Source organism: Aythya marila (genome assembly GCF_965140915.1).
Source record: "Aythya marila genome assembly, chromosome: 1".
NCBI lineage: Eukaryota > Metazoa > Chordata > Aves > Anseriformes > Anatidae > Aythya > Aythya marila.
In genome coordinates this window covers 31,857,667-31,872,058 of record NC_139042.1, presented here as the reverse complement: position 1 = coordinate 31,872,058, position 14,392 = coordinate 31,857,667, and the positions used below count along the sequence as shown (strand labels likewise).

Genomic DNA, 14,392 nt, shown 5'->3' with positions numbered 1-14,392 from the left:
CTGCTGATGTAGGTAGGTCTTCACTTGACCTAAATGCTGTCACTCTAAAAATCAGCTCAGAAACTCTGCAGCAGTGGATGCATTACAATCTACTGTCCATGACTGCATACTTTGTGGTTTAAAGGCTGGATAAACTACATGAAGTAATGATAGGCTTTTATATATTTTCTTCTCTATCTAAAAGATCCTCCATTATGTTAACACCTGTGGAAATTCCAGTTTCATCTGTTATTACTGAAAATTGCCATGTCAATTATTTTCAACTATGAGATCATTTTTAAAGTAAACTACTAAATGTGATCAGAGCAGACAGTGTCTGGCACGGTTATTTACTCCACACCTCCTAACATCAATAAACTTGAAGAACACTGAATTTGATTTCTGGAGTATATAAACACAACTAGAAAGAAGGGAGAAATGGATTATGGTGACAGTAAGGAATATTCTGGACAGAAAATAGCAGGGATATTGCACGGTCAAAACCAAGTTGGAAAAAAAAATACACGTGAAAGCAAAAAAGCTTTATTTTCTACAGATCTAGGACTTGTCAAAAAAAAAAAAAAAAACAACTTAAGAAGCAGAAATATAACTTATTAAAGATAACTATGTTGTTTTGGGTTCTAAAGGAATATTTAGCATCACCGTAACAGACCAGATGATTTCAATTGTCACAGCATTTGTCCTCACATTAATTAGAGAACAAGTTTCCTAAGAGCAGAATCATTAGCCTGGCTCTGACAGCAGGATTTCAGTGGTGTTAGGAGCTCTAGCATGTAAGTCAGCAATGTGCACTGCTGCAGACTTGGAGATTCAAAGGCTGCTGTGCTGAGGTATTATATTCTCTCCCAAGAGGACTGTGGTCTTTCAGAGGAAGTTCAGAGGAAGAAAGAGGAACTTTGTCCTGGATCAGCCTGCTCTAACAGGAAGCTAAGGTTATTTCCATTCCTCCTCTTTGTCTGTCCACTCTAATTAGGCTGGAAGAGCTTCAGGAAAAGGAATGTATTTTATAAGCGTTTGCATAGTGCTTCTGACAAGTGCCTCACTCCAGCTGAGGACATTTATATGAGAAAAAGTAGCTGACAGAGAACTGATGACCTTTATCTGAGTTTCTTTTTCCAGCAGAGAATTTTAGGGAGGTGAACTTTTCAAGCTCCATGGGTCCCTGGCTGTTTAGGCTCATGTTTCCCCATACTCAGTGCCTTGTTCCCACTTTGTTAGAATGAATCATGCAGCCCAGGAAAAGGTCACAGAGCTAAACCCACAGTGTGCCCTATGCCTGGCAAAGAAGCCCCAAACCCACCCCACTGAGAACTGCTAAAGGGCAATGAATAGCTGGAGCTGGAGTATCTGGGCTCATGGACCTCAGCACTGCAAACACTTCCAAATTATTTTATAATCCAGTTATTGATTTATAATCCCGTATTTTATAATCCTTTTATTGACTAGGTAACACTGTTACCTGCAGTATTTCAAGTTTTTCAGGACCCTGCGCAAGACAGCAGAATGCTGGCATATGGTTATTCTGTATTTATGAAAACACTCCTCTGCAGATGTTTTTCATAATTTACGAAATTTGGACCTATATATTTAAGGTGACCAAAATCACTGTTATTGGCTCACTGATGCCCTCATGTGGCCAGAATAGCCACTTGGTCCACAGTAGAAAAATAAGAACTTGAAGTATTGAGTGGGGTGAGGACCACGCTTACTGAAGGCTATGCTTTTATCTCAGATCAGGAACTGCAGTTTTGCCCAGATCAGTCTTAACATCAGCAAAAGGCTGGAGTTTTGTCAAAATGTGCTGAAGTACAATGACATTTTTGAAAAAACAAACAAACAAACAAACAAAAGCATTAAATTAAATTAAAGTGGGTGCTGAGCAGTAAATACAAACAAGTTCAGAACACTGAAATTCCTGAATCAATTATACTTAAGATAAACATCCAACCTTAAAAATAAACTTGATCAGGAGAACTTGCATTATCCTACTTTTTCAAGTACAAACTGAAGCCTCAGAAAATCAAAAGAAAAGAGAATGATTTGGATAAAAGCAAACTATTAATTCCCTTGAAAGGTAAGTCATTGTATGGTTGCGCATGAATAGTTGAGTTGAGTACAAATACAATAAATGAGACTGTTCAGGAAAGGGAGTAAGATGTTTGTTGCTCAAGATGGCAGAGAATCAGACAACTGGATTTTTTTGGCCTCAGCTCAAAGAAGAGAAAAAGGCATAAGGGAAGGGAAATCTCCTTCCATTTCTAAGTATCCATTTCCCTAAATCTGTAAGTATTGCTTTGCATACTGAAGATGGGATTTGGACCCAGACTGCAGACACCTAAAGGTAGGGATGTGCCAGGTAAGCCAGGTGTCTGTGCATACCATTACAGTACGTGGTGTTTGAGGAGCCACATAGCTACACAAATGCAGGTGTCTCCTTCAAGGTGAGCTATTCTGGCTCTCTTGGTAATAATGGGAGCGAGCTCAGATGCTTATGGGATGCTTAGCTCAGAAATAGATGCTGAAATGCCTACAGGTCTGGAGCTGGATGCTACTCATCCTTTCTGTTACTCTTCAGCATTTCCAAGCACACCCAAAGCAATCTACACAAGCTGCTATTGTATAAGCAGCAATATATTTATATAATGGTGTAAAATGTATAATGGTGTATAAGCGATAATGTTTAATTTCCACAACAGCTATACAGGTGATTTCCAAAAACAGCTAAGGGAAGTACCCATACCATATTATGAAAACTCAAAGATAACTACACAAGTTTGCTTTTGTTCCCTAATATCAGTAGGAAATGAAAGAAACAAATCTAACAGTTCTTCAAAAAATCGAGTGAAGCTAGTTCAGGACTAAAAGCACTACTACTTTTTTATCACTTCACTTGGCCCTTGTTCTGGCCATGCAATAAAAAAGTCTAATTGCAAGAATTGTAAATACGCATTACACATTTTTTTTTTAATTAATTCCTCTGTAGATTTTACTAGACAATGTATTTGTATCACCCTTCCTTCCAGATGGTCTCCAGTATTTCATTATGATTGACCTGAACTGCTCCCTGCTACAATTGGAGGCCAGTCCAGCTGTGTAGCATAGGGATTCCTAGGTCTTCTTCCTAAACTGCTCTGAAAACTCTTCCCCTAAATACACTTCCAGTTCTTGTTCATTATGAAATACGTCCTGAAGGACTGTGAAGTTATGGTAATCCCTTGAAATAATTCTAATTTAAGAGAGTCAAAGTGCAGGTATGACATCTGGGCATATGTAAATATATATATTTGCGTGTGAACACACATCTAACACCATGATTGTGTTTCTTCCAACTTCATCCAAAAATCTGACATTTTTTGAATTATGATGATCACTGTAAGAATGCACTCAGCTTCAGATCCAGTACAACACAGGCTTTAATTGTAGTCTAGGTAGGATAGGAACACATTTAAAATACATTTCTAATGATATCCCATAAAAGCTACTACTCAGCATTTGCCTTTGCTCTCATCATGTTTAAAGACAAACTGATGGATTGCAAAAGAAACTGCTACTGAGGGCTGTTGAACTCATTAAAATGCTGTTTTTAGCAAAAAGCCCTCGCATCAAGGATGATATGAGCAGTTAGACACATGAAAAAACCACACATTATTTTTTTTTTTTAGTTATTGTTGATAAATATACATTGCACTTTTAAATTACTGACATGAACAATATGTTTGTCTTCTAGCTGTTCACGGGACATCGAATAACTTATGTGTTCTGTTATCATTTTTGACTGCAGCTATAAGACTGAAAAGACAGCCACCTCAATCTGAGAAAAAAATATATTGCATTTCTTGAGCTTTGCTGAATATGTCTATACATGTCTCAGCTAAGCATGTTTCAACCTTGAGCTATATGGAGTTGACATCTGTTTTCTTAGGTAGCTGCACTGCATTTATATGCACTGCATTTATATGCAACTTCTTGTCCAACCTAAGGTATTTCTGTAGTGAATGCAGCATTCAAGGACATTTTAAATACTCAGCTTATCAACACGGTTATAAAGAATGTTTATATATTTGTATATTTTATATATTTGTATATTTTATATATTTGTATGGGTCTTCTGCAATTATCCGGCAGAATTTTGGGTTCTTTGATCACGGGAAGGTCTATGCTACACCGGGCCTGATGGCACCGGATGGGATGCGCCTCTCTCGGAGAGGGGTAAGGATCTTTGGTCAGGAGTTGGCAGGGCTGATAGATAGGGCTTTAAACTAGAGTCGAAGGGGGAAGGGGCTAAAACCAGGCGCGCCGGTGAAGACCTAAGGGATGGTACGCTAGAATCAGAGGGGCTGTGTGCCAGTGAGGTCCTTCGGTCAGATCCACAAGGTGCTGAGTGTAAGGAGACGCACCTGAAGTGCTTCTACACGAACGCACGCAGTATGAGGAATAAAATGGATGAGCTAGAAGTCCTGGCCCAGTCCCGCAACTACGACATCATTGGCATAAGCGAAACCTGGTGGGATGAGTCCTGTGACTGGGGTGTTGCGATAGATGGTTACTGGCTCTTCAGGAGGGACAGGCAGGGTAGGCGAGGTGGTGGGGTGGTGATGTATGTGAAGCAGGGGCTGGACTGTGTGGAACTTCAGGTCGGCAATGGCAAAGTTGAGAGCCTCTGGGTAAGGATCAAGGGACGAACGAATAAAGGGGATGTCGTTGTGGGAGTCTATTACAGACCGCCTGGCCAGGACGATAGTGCCGATAAATTATTCTCTACAGAACTAAGAGAGGCCTCGAGATTAACTCCCCTTGTCCTTATGGGGGACTTCAACTTGCCGGACGTTAACTGGGAGTGCCACACGGCTGACACGAGCAAGTCCAGGAGGTTCATGAAGCACCTAGATGATAACTTCTTGGTGCAGGTGCTAACGGAGCCAACTAGGAAAGGTGCCCTCCTAGACCTGTTGCTAGAAAACAGAGAGGGTCTGGTGGCAGATGTGGTGATTGGTAGCCGCCTTGGTCATAGCGACCATGAAGTGGTTGAGTTCAAAATTTACGGTGACAGAAGGAAAAGTGCCACCAAAACCTCATCCCTAGATATGGGGAAAGCGGACTTCAGGCTGCTCAGGGAACTAGTCAGCAAAGTCCCCTGGGAAACTGCTCTTGAAGGCCTTGATGTCCACCAGTGCTGGTCATTCTTTAAGCGATGCCTCCTAGAAGCACAAGATCAGGCAATTCCTAAATATCGCAAGTCAGGCAGGCGGGGCAGGAGGCCGGCGTGGCTGACCAGAAACGTTCTAATGGAGATTAGGCGGAAACAGAGAGTGTTTCGCTACTGGAAGGAGGGCCAGGTGTCATGGAAAGAATACAGGGATGCTGTTCGTGTTTGTAGGGAGAAAGTTCAAGTGGCCAAAGCACACCTAGAGTTGAAGCTGGCTGTGTCTGTGAGAGAAAATAAAAAGGGTTTTTTTAGATATGTGAATGGAAAAAGGAGAACTAAAGAATACCTAGGGCCGCTCCTTGATAGGGAAGGTCTCCTCACAGACAATGACATAGGCAGAGCAGAGACGCTTAGCGCCTTCTTTGCCTCTGTCTTCAATGCCGATGATGGGCTTCGGGACCCAGGGTGCCCTGAGCTGGAGGACCGGGACGGTGGGGATGACAAACTCCCAACCGACCCTGAACGTGTGTGGGATTTGCTACTCCACCTGGATCCCTACAAGTCCATGGGTCCGGATGGGATTCATCCCCGGGTGCTGAAAGAGCTGGCGGATGTCATCGCGGAACCTCTCTCAATTATTTTTCAACGATCCTGGGAATTTGGAGAGGTCCCGGTAGACTGGAAGCTGGCAAATGTTGTGCCGATTTTCAAGAAGGGTCAGAAAGAAGACCCTAGCAATTACAGGCCTGTCAGTCTCACGTCAGTGCCTGGTAAAATCATGGAGAAGATGGTTCTCGAACTTATTGAGGCGCACCTGGGGGACAAAGCAGTCATTGGTCCCAGCCAGCATGGGTTTGTGAAGGGTAGGTCCTGCCTAACTAACCTGATTTCCTTTTATGATAAGATCACCCGTATGGTGGACCAAAGGAAACCAGCTGATGTGATTTTTTTGGACTTCAGCAAGGCTTTTGACACGGTTTCCCATAGGATTCTCCTTGACAAAATGTCCACCATACAGCTAAATAAAACCATCATACGATGGGTGAGCAATTGGCTAACGGGCAGGGCCCAAAGGGTTATGGTAAATGGGGCTGCGTCAGGCTGGCGGGCGGTCACCAGTGGGGTCCCTCAAGGCTCCATTTTAGGGCCGGTACTTTTCAATATTTTTTTAAACGATCTGGATGTAGGAATAGAAGGTATTTTGAGCAAATTTGCTGATGACACCAAACTTGGAGGAGTTGTGGACTCGAATGAGGGTGGAAAGGCCTTGCAGAGGGATCTGGATAGGTTGGAGAGCTGGGCGATCACCAACCGCATGAAGTTCAATAAGAGCAAGTGCCAGGTCCTGCACCTGGGATGGGGAAACCCTGGCTGCACGTACAGACTGGGCGACGAGACGCTGGAGAGCAGCCTAGAAGAGAGGGATCTGGGGGTTGTGGTAGACAGCAAGTTGAATATGAGCCAGCAGTGTGCCCTGGCAGCCAGGAGGGCCAACCGTGTCCTGGGGTGCATCAAGCACGGCATCGCTAGTAGGTCAAGGGAGGTGATTGTCCCGCTCTACTCTGCGCTGGTGCAGCCTCACCTCGAATACTGTGTGCAGTTCTGGGCACCACAGTATAAAAAGGACATGAAACTGTTGGAAAGTGTCCAGAGGAGGGCTACGAAGATGGTGAAAGGCCTTGAGGGGAAGACGTACGAAGAACGGCTGAGGTCACTGGGCCTGTTCAGCCTGGAGAAGAGGAGGCTGAGGGGAGACTTCATCACAGTCTACAACTTCCTCGTAAGGGGGTGTCGAGAGGCAGGAGACCTTTTCTCCATTAACGCCAGTGACAGGACCCGCGGGAACGGGGTTAAGCTGAGGCAGGGGAAATTTAGGCTTGACGTCAGGAGGGGGTTCTTCACAGAGAGGGTGGTTGCACACTGGAACAGGCTCCCCAGGGAAGTGGTCACTGCACCGAGCCTGTCTGAATTTAAGAAGAGATTGGACTGTGCACTTAGTCACATGGTCTGAACTTTTGGGTAGACCTGTGCGGTGTCAAGAGTTGGACTTGATGATCCTTAAGGGTCCCTTCCAACTCAGGATATTCTATGATTCTATGATTCTATGATCCCACCTCTGGCAGTGCACCACAGATGTGCAGTGTGAACCTGAACAGGTCATCTGCCTTTGTTATGTTTCAGGTCCCTCCTCTGTAAAGCAATGATAACAATTATGGGCTCCAGATGTTGCAAGAATTAGATATTTAAATGTTTAGGGGTGGCTAATGGTAAAGTGTAAGGGATTGTGAAATAATTTTCTTCACCTTTCCCTTTAGCTAGTCAGGAGGATTCATGTCTTGTGAAAACACTATGTCAGCAAAATATTAACCACTCGCAGCAGGAACCAAAAGAATACACATCTAGCTAACGCAAAAAGGAATCTCAATTTAAAATAAATGCACTCATTTCTGACAGAAAACTGCTCTCTCAGTCAGTTCCCCAGGGCAGATAATCTTGAATGAAATCTCCTCGAACCTCTATCTACAGACTTCCTTATTCTTAAATACATTTCATTCATGTAATCTTTCAGTGCCAAAGCCTGAAACATATCCAAAATACATCCAAGTCATGTTGAGCCGTCCACCACTAGGACCTGTTTGAACAAAATAATTCTGGGCCAGTACTCCTTGAATTTATACACAGTACTGCAGAACTGTCACAAGTGCATTTGTGATTCAAACCACTGTTGAGAAGCAAAGATTTTTTCTCATTTATGGATTTTTCTTAATTAATTCATGAAAAGGCATCTTTCAGAAAAACATCTAAGGCTTATGATGCTGTGAACTACAGTGTGACTTAACTGCTCAGTTGCTTTTGCTGGAGAATTGACAGATCAGGTCAAGTCACAAAAGCAATGAGTTAAAAAAGGTGGGGACATTTCCAGGTGTCTTGTTCAAATCAGGTCTTGGAATCAAGGAGTTGTGCAACCACTGAAGTTAGGCCTTCATATATAGCCACAAATGGCAGAGCACTGCAATTTCAAAAACTCATCTCATATATGTCACAGGTTCTGCATCTGTTGCAGGTTCCATGCATATACCAGGCCAGGCTGGATGGGGCTCTGAGCAACCTGGTCTAGTGAGAGGTGTCCCTGCTCATGGCAGGGGAGTTGGAATTAATATCAACCCAAACTATTCTGTATCAAATAACAGAAATATATATATATATATATAAAAGCAAACCAAAACTCTAAGAAATCCCAGATCACAACTTTTTTTTTTTTTTTTTTTTTTTGATCAATCAGATCACTTCTTTGTACAGGGTTGGACTGAAATAACAAGTGATTAATCCAACTTTGGGATGTAATTTTGCATGGTGATATTGTCTAGAACAAAATCTTGAGGTCTCTTCCAACCTAGAAATTCTGTGATTCTGTGAAAATTACAGAAAGGATTGCCAATAAAGTTGTGATTCCATTCTGAGGTTCAGATAAACATCATCATTCATTACAGTCCAACTCTTCTATTCTTGACCAAGTACATTTTTATGCATTCAACAGGTTTGGGTTTGTCCTGAGACTTTTGAAAACAATGGCATTCTGAATTTGATCTCTACATAGCATAAAGAGAGAATTAAGTGGAATGAATACAGAAATAAATGGTTTTGCTGGTAATCACGTGTAAATGAAAAAACATTTAATTGCAGAGATTTCAGGTGCCTAAAAGGCACAATTCTTTACTATCTATTGCAATCTCTCAAAATGATCCACTTTTTCATTATTTTTATATAACCATTGTACTCTACCTAGATTAGACACAACAGTAAATAACGCTTACTGGAAAACAACGGCCAAACTATATCAGAATTTAATCATTGTTTTCCATAATTTCTACCAATACGCCTTTGATGTATAACACGAGCTTATTGAAGTCTGCCTATTACCATGAAGCTTTGAGAGGAAGATTTTAAAACTTATTTGTCTTTCAAATTCTTTTCAGATATTTGATAATGATATGACCTTGTTTTCCAAGAACACCAAACAGTGAAAAAGCTCAACAATTTACGGATTTCAAGTAGAGTTCATAACTTCAGAGAATCCAGTGTTTTATTTATATATTGTATTTTAGGCACTGCAATGCAATCACTTCAGAACACTGTACTCATTCTCTGAGTTTAAAACTTCAATAAATGAAGATGATTTCTGACCAGTCTGTACAAGTAAAAATTAATATAAACCTAAACCATATTTCCAAAAACTATTTTTGTAGCCTGAAGACTTCAACAGTTTGAACTCTTCTGAGTGTATCAACAACACAAAACAAATGTTGACTAGTTTGAAGACTGCCGTGACATTATAGCACGGGAGCCTAATTACTGAGTGTAAGTGGAACAGCTGTTCGTTTTCCTCTGTTTCATTGCTTATGTACATACAGCCTGTTTCTGAGATCTAATGCATTTGTGAAAGACAAAATGCAACCCTAGAAGATAGTACTAATAGTTCAAACTGAAAACTGGTTGAAAATTTGTTTCCAGTTCTTTGCATCTACATTTTTATTGAAAGCCCTGTAATCCACTTTTCTTTCAAACGTTGGGAAGCTTTGGAAAGATTTTGTGTATTTTTCCAGAACAGTGGTTCCCAACCATCTCTACAGGTCTCACAAGTTAGTGTAAGAACATCACTGTGAAAGTGTGGATGTTGGGTTAATAAGCTTTGCTAAGCCTGTATTACCTTTGTGGGATGCATCAACAGTAGCTGCTAGGGAACAGCAATTCGTCAGGGGCAATGCATTTTAGCAAGAAGAGAAACACTGACAATTCTCTGGAGTCAGCTTATGCTACAAGATTGGGAATGATAGGTTTAGTTCAGGAATTAGAGATGCCTCAATAGACCCCAAGATACTTAACATGAATCTGAGCATGAAACACTATACAGAAGAACGTGATTTTCATACTCTTGAATGAATGGAGCTGCAGCTGTATGCAGATGCAAAACACCTTGATTCTGTAAACATGAGTATCAGGAAATATTTAGTTGCAGCTTTCTTAGTAAAGTAATTGTCACTAGAACAGGAGACACTTGAGTTCTTGCTAAGCTTACCTTACAGAGGGAATCTACATGAATATATTTTCAAGCTAACAGTATCCTTTCATTTCTAGAAATGAATGCTTCAATAAAGTACTGCTTCTATGTCAAGTACTGCTTCTATTTCATTCCACTGAAAAATGGACTTAAGAGGGAAAGCCTTCATCTCCCAATAGCAAAGTGTTGTTTCCACAACTACATACCTATTATCTTATCAGAGAAGTGCATAAAATAAAAGGTAAGAATTTATTGCTTATTGCTCTGAAACACCTTGGTAAAAAGTCTCTTAGCTCTCATTATCTTTCCACTTAAAGCAAAGTGTCTACAGTAAAGAAACAGAAGTTAGTGATAATTGTGTAAGTTCAAAGAGCATATAGAAGGCTTTGTTTCAGCCCTTTAGTTCAAATCAAATAATATGCCTTTTTGAATTCTGACAAACCACCCACTTGAGCATTATATATCCCGTATTTACAGAGGGAAGAAGACAGATATGCTAAGAAGACTTTACCCTGTAGCTACCAAATATAGACTGTCAGGAGAGAGAAATCCTACTACAAATCTGGATTGCTTTATGACTGCAGGAAAACCTCTGAAGCTTTTTGTAAAGTGGTTATTTGACATTACTAGCTAAATAACTTAAAATTTTCTTATGACACGTAACTTTCCAAGCCTATATTCTCTAGTATTTAGTTGGCCATGATTGACAGTACAATAATACTGTTGGATAAGATTACAACTGTTACTCAAAAAGATAAGAAAAAAAAAAAGAGAGAGAGAGAAAAAAATATCAAAACAAGTAAAGCTCTTAACTTTTCCTCCTTTTCTTTTCTACTAGCCGACTTTGTCAGGTCAAATTGGGCTGGTGTAAACTGATTATATCTGACCATAAGATGGTGCTAACGCTACTACATAGGCAATAAAAAAACACACTTATAAAGCAACAAGCAACCACACAAATGTGCTTCTGGATAACAATTTCCTTTTCTCGTGACTTTTACAAGAGACATTTGCTGATGTCCAATAACAAGAACACGCCAGCTCTTGCACAAGCTTCTATAACTGCAGAACATCCTGCAGAAAGGGAGCTCAGTGTGGGAAAAGAAAGTGAAAGAAGAGCTGTTTTCTGACTAACAAATCTCATTTGCACTTGGGATAGCTTGATACCTTGTAAACAATGGTATAGAGAGATTAATTTAGAGATGATTAATTCAATTTTATTCCATTTCATTAATTCCATTAACATTCCATGTTAATGTACAGTGAAAGGTACTATAGAAATTTATGAAACAGAAATAATTCCAGTTGTAGATAAAGGACCTCCTTAGCCAAAAGTAGGAAAGCCCTCCCTAAAGCACACTCTAGTTCTCAAAGTAAGAATGATACCTTTCCCAGTCACTAACAGAAATTAAAGATGTAATTGAAAAATCCTGATTTTTCTCTTTGTGTAGCCATGGTGATCCTACACATTAGGCAGTATATTAATGCGCATGTATACATGCACACACAGCATACATGTACATGCAGTGTATTTTCAATATCTACCTAAATATCCATATTGAAATCCTTGTAACTCTTCTACCCCTTCTACCAATTTTCAAAATCTGCCAACGGCAATACTCTGAACTCAAGGCATCTTTCCATCTATGTTTCAAGGTTCTTCTTTGAAGTATTTCTTTAAAGAATGCAATGTTGTTTTTTTTTTTCCAACTATTTGAACTCTAGAAAAGTACATGCTTCCCTTAAACATTAATTTCACTATTCTGAAAGTTGCAGTTAAAAATCAGCATGAGATAAAGAATTAATTTACATGTAAATGTACTGGAATTTGGCAAAAATACAAACACTGCAAGACAAAGAGAATTTCAGTAACCATAATTACAGGGGTCACAAATAAGCTTTCTAATTAGCTATTGTGTGGGTTGCTTTTTTTTCAGTGAAGACATCTATTCAGTTTTTCTTACAGGCATATTTCTACTTAATGTTTTTCTACACTGCACTCCCTTGACCCCTCTCCCGACTGAAAACTTGTTTACATCATTTTATTAGATGTTTTTCACTTCAGCTTTGTGAACACCTACCTGCACAGGTCGACCATCCTCTTGTCCGATCATGTTCCTCCAGTCCTGCAGTGAGCGCTGGAGGCTGTCGAGTCCTGTCTCCCAGAGCCTCACACCACCTCCCATGTCCACACTAACCAAGCCTACTTTGCCCAGAGGTGCCAACAGGGCATCAGCATCTGAGATCTTAGACAGCCAAGATGTATATGGAGAAAGAGATCCTGAGCTGAAAAACAAGAGAGAGTGTGATCAATCTTGAAGTTGCAATTAAAAATAGGGTGAACATTTCTTTAGTTAAGCTGCAATTACACGAAAGAGTACCCTCACTCCATGACAGACCCTAACTAAGCCCTGCAGATCTTTTATATGAAAGATTCCACCTACTGAAACTGGGTATGACTGGAATAGATACCTATTCACAAAAGCAGTGTAAAAGACCAGGCCAAAAGGGAACACATTGCCTAGTCCACTGTTGTATTTCATCTATCTGAAGAAAGTTACTCTTTACAAAAAACTACAAAGAACATGAGAAAATTAAAAATGTGTTATAGAATAATACAAAACTAAAAAAGATACAGGAAAGAACATGACCTAGGCACTAACGAAAATATCTCTGCACCAACTAATACCTCTCTTTAACAAGAGCTTTAACAAGTGCTTTAATGAAAGAAGAAAATTTAAACATTTATTTAAAGATGGCACAGCTTTATGTGCAGAGAATCTTAGCACTGTTATAAACAGTCAACTGACAGACGAAAACTTACTGCTGAAATGGGGGTCTAACAACTACATAACAGGAAAGGAAATTGGTTAAAGTAGGAAAGATTATTTGCACTTTCTCAGTACTAGTAGTCACACACATAATAACTTGCAACTTCCATTAATTAATACTACAATTCATAATTTAGACGAGAAATAAAACAGTTACTTATACACCTCGAAGACTGAAATTATCATGAACTAATTCAACTGAAGAAGAGTTTCCTTAGCATTTGACCAGGATAACTATGCCAGAAGGAAAGGTTTTTAGGTTTTAGCTTAGAATTATTCATCTATATGAAGTCACTTTACTTATCTGTTCCTAATGGAGTACATTTTTTTAATCTGAAATTCTGCTCAGATTTATTTTGTAATAAGGAGCTTAAATCCTCATACAAGGTTAAGGGTCATGATGTTGAGGTTTAGTTTTGTACTTTCCAATAATGTCTCAGTGTGGAAAAAAGGTGTGATATTCTACTATTTCTCTGACGTGGTTTTCATGTTTTCTTTAAACATGGACATTTAAGAATGCCATTTAAAACAAAAAACTTCACTATAGTTGAAAATGACAACTTGTAACCAAAATATAGATATAAATAGCAAAATACTTGCAAATATACTCTATAATGGTGAGAGATAGATACTAAAACTATACAGAAACCATATCTTTTGCCTACCTGTATGTATTGTACAAGACACTTGTTTACAATGCAAGATAGTTGTGCGTGAAAGAATGTGTATGTTCAAAAAGAAGATCTAAAACATATACAAGTTCAAGTTATTTTCCACGTCAACTTTATATTGGACCTTGATTCCTGGTTTACTGACACCTAGTACTGGATCATTCTGCCTGTTAGACCTGAAAGATTTAAAAAAAAAAAAAAAAAAAAAGGGAAAGGAAAAAAAAGATAGAAAATAGCAAAACAAAATGAAAAAGGGTAGGGGATAAAGTGGGTGAAGACAGGTAATAAGCAAAGGGTATGGAATTGAAATCTGAAGATAAAGCTGCTTTTCATATTTACTAATGAACTGTCACATTTTCATTGGTATCACATAGAAAACAGAAAACTTTTGACAAAAATATGCTGCAATAGTTGCATTATTTTACAAGGTACGTGTGAATTTCTTTCACCTTCCACATCACAAGAAATAATTGCTTGTTCTGAAGTAATATGGCAGACTAAATTCTGTTTAATCTTCCTGTAAGGCACAGGCTTCTCTAATCAATAAAATAACTTACCTCGGAATAGCAATGTATTTGATTTTCTTTGAGTTAAGATCTGTTACTTCTAAGTATCCAGCAGCTTGTGGAGGAGTGACATCTGAAAACAAACAAATGTTATTTTCCTGCTGCATGATTAACTGGTT

At 39.5% G+C, this 14,392-nt stretch overlaps 1 protein-coding gene across 1 annotated transcript in view; it reads right to left on the bottom strand.

Annotated features, from left to right (window-relative positions):
* The window catches only part of VWA8 (von Willebrand factor A domain containing 8), a 188,744-nt gene that overhangs the window by 32,637 nt on the left and 141,715 nt on the right, over positions 1-14,392 (bottom strand). The window contains exons 36-37 of the mRNA XM_082784877.1: positions 14,265-14,346; positions 12,287-12,491 (exon numbers count right to left, since the gene is read on the bottom strand). Of these exons, the coding sequence (XP_082641003.1) occupies positions 12,287-12,491; positions 14,265-14,346 (287 nt within the window). The remainder of the gene's footprint in view (positions 1-12,286; positions 12,492-14,264; positions 14,347-14,392) is intronic.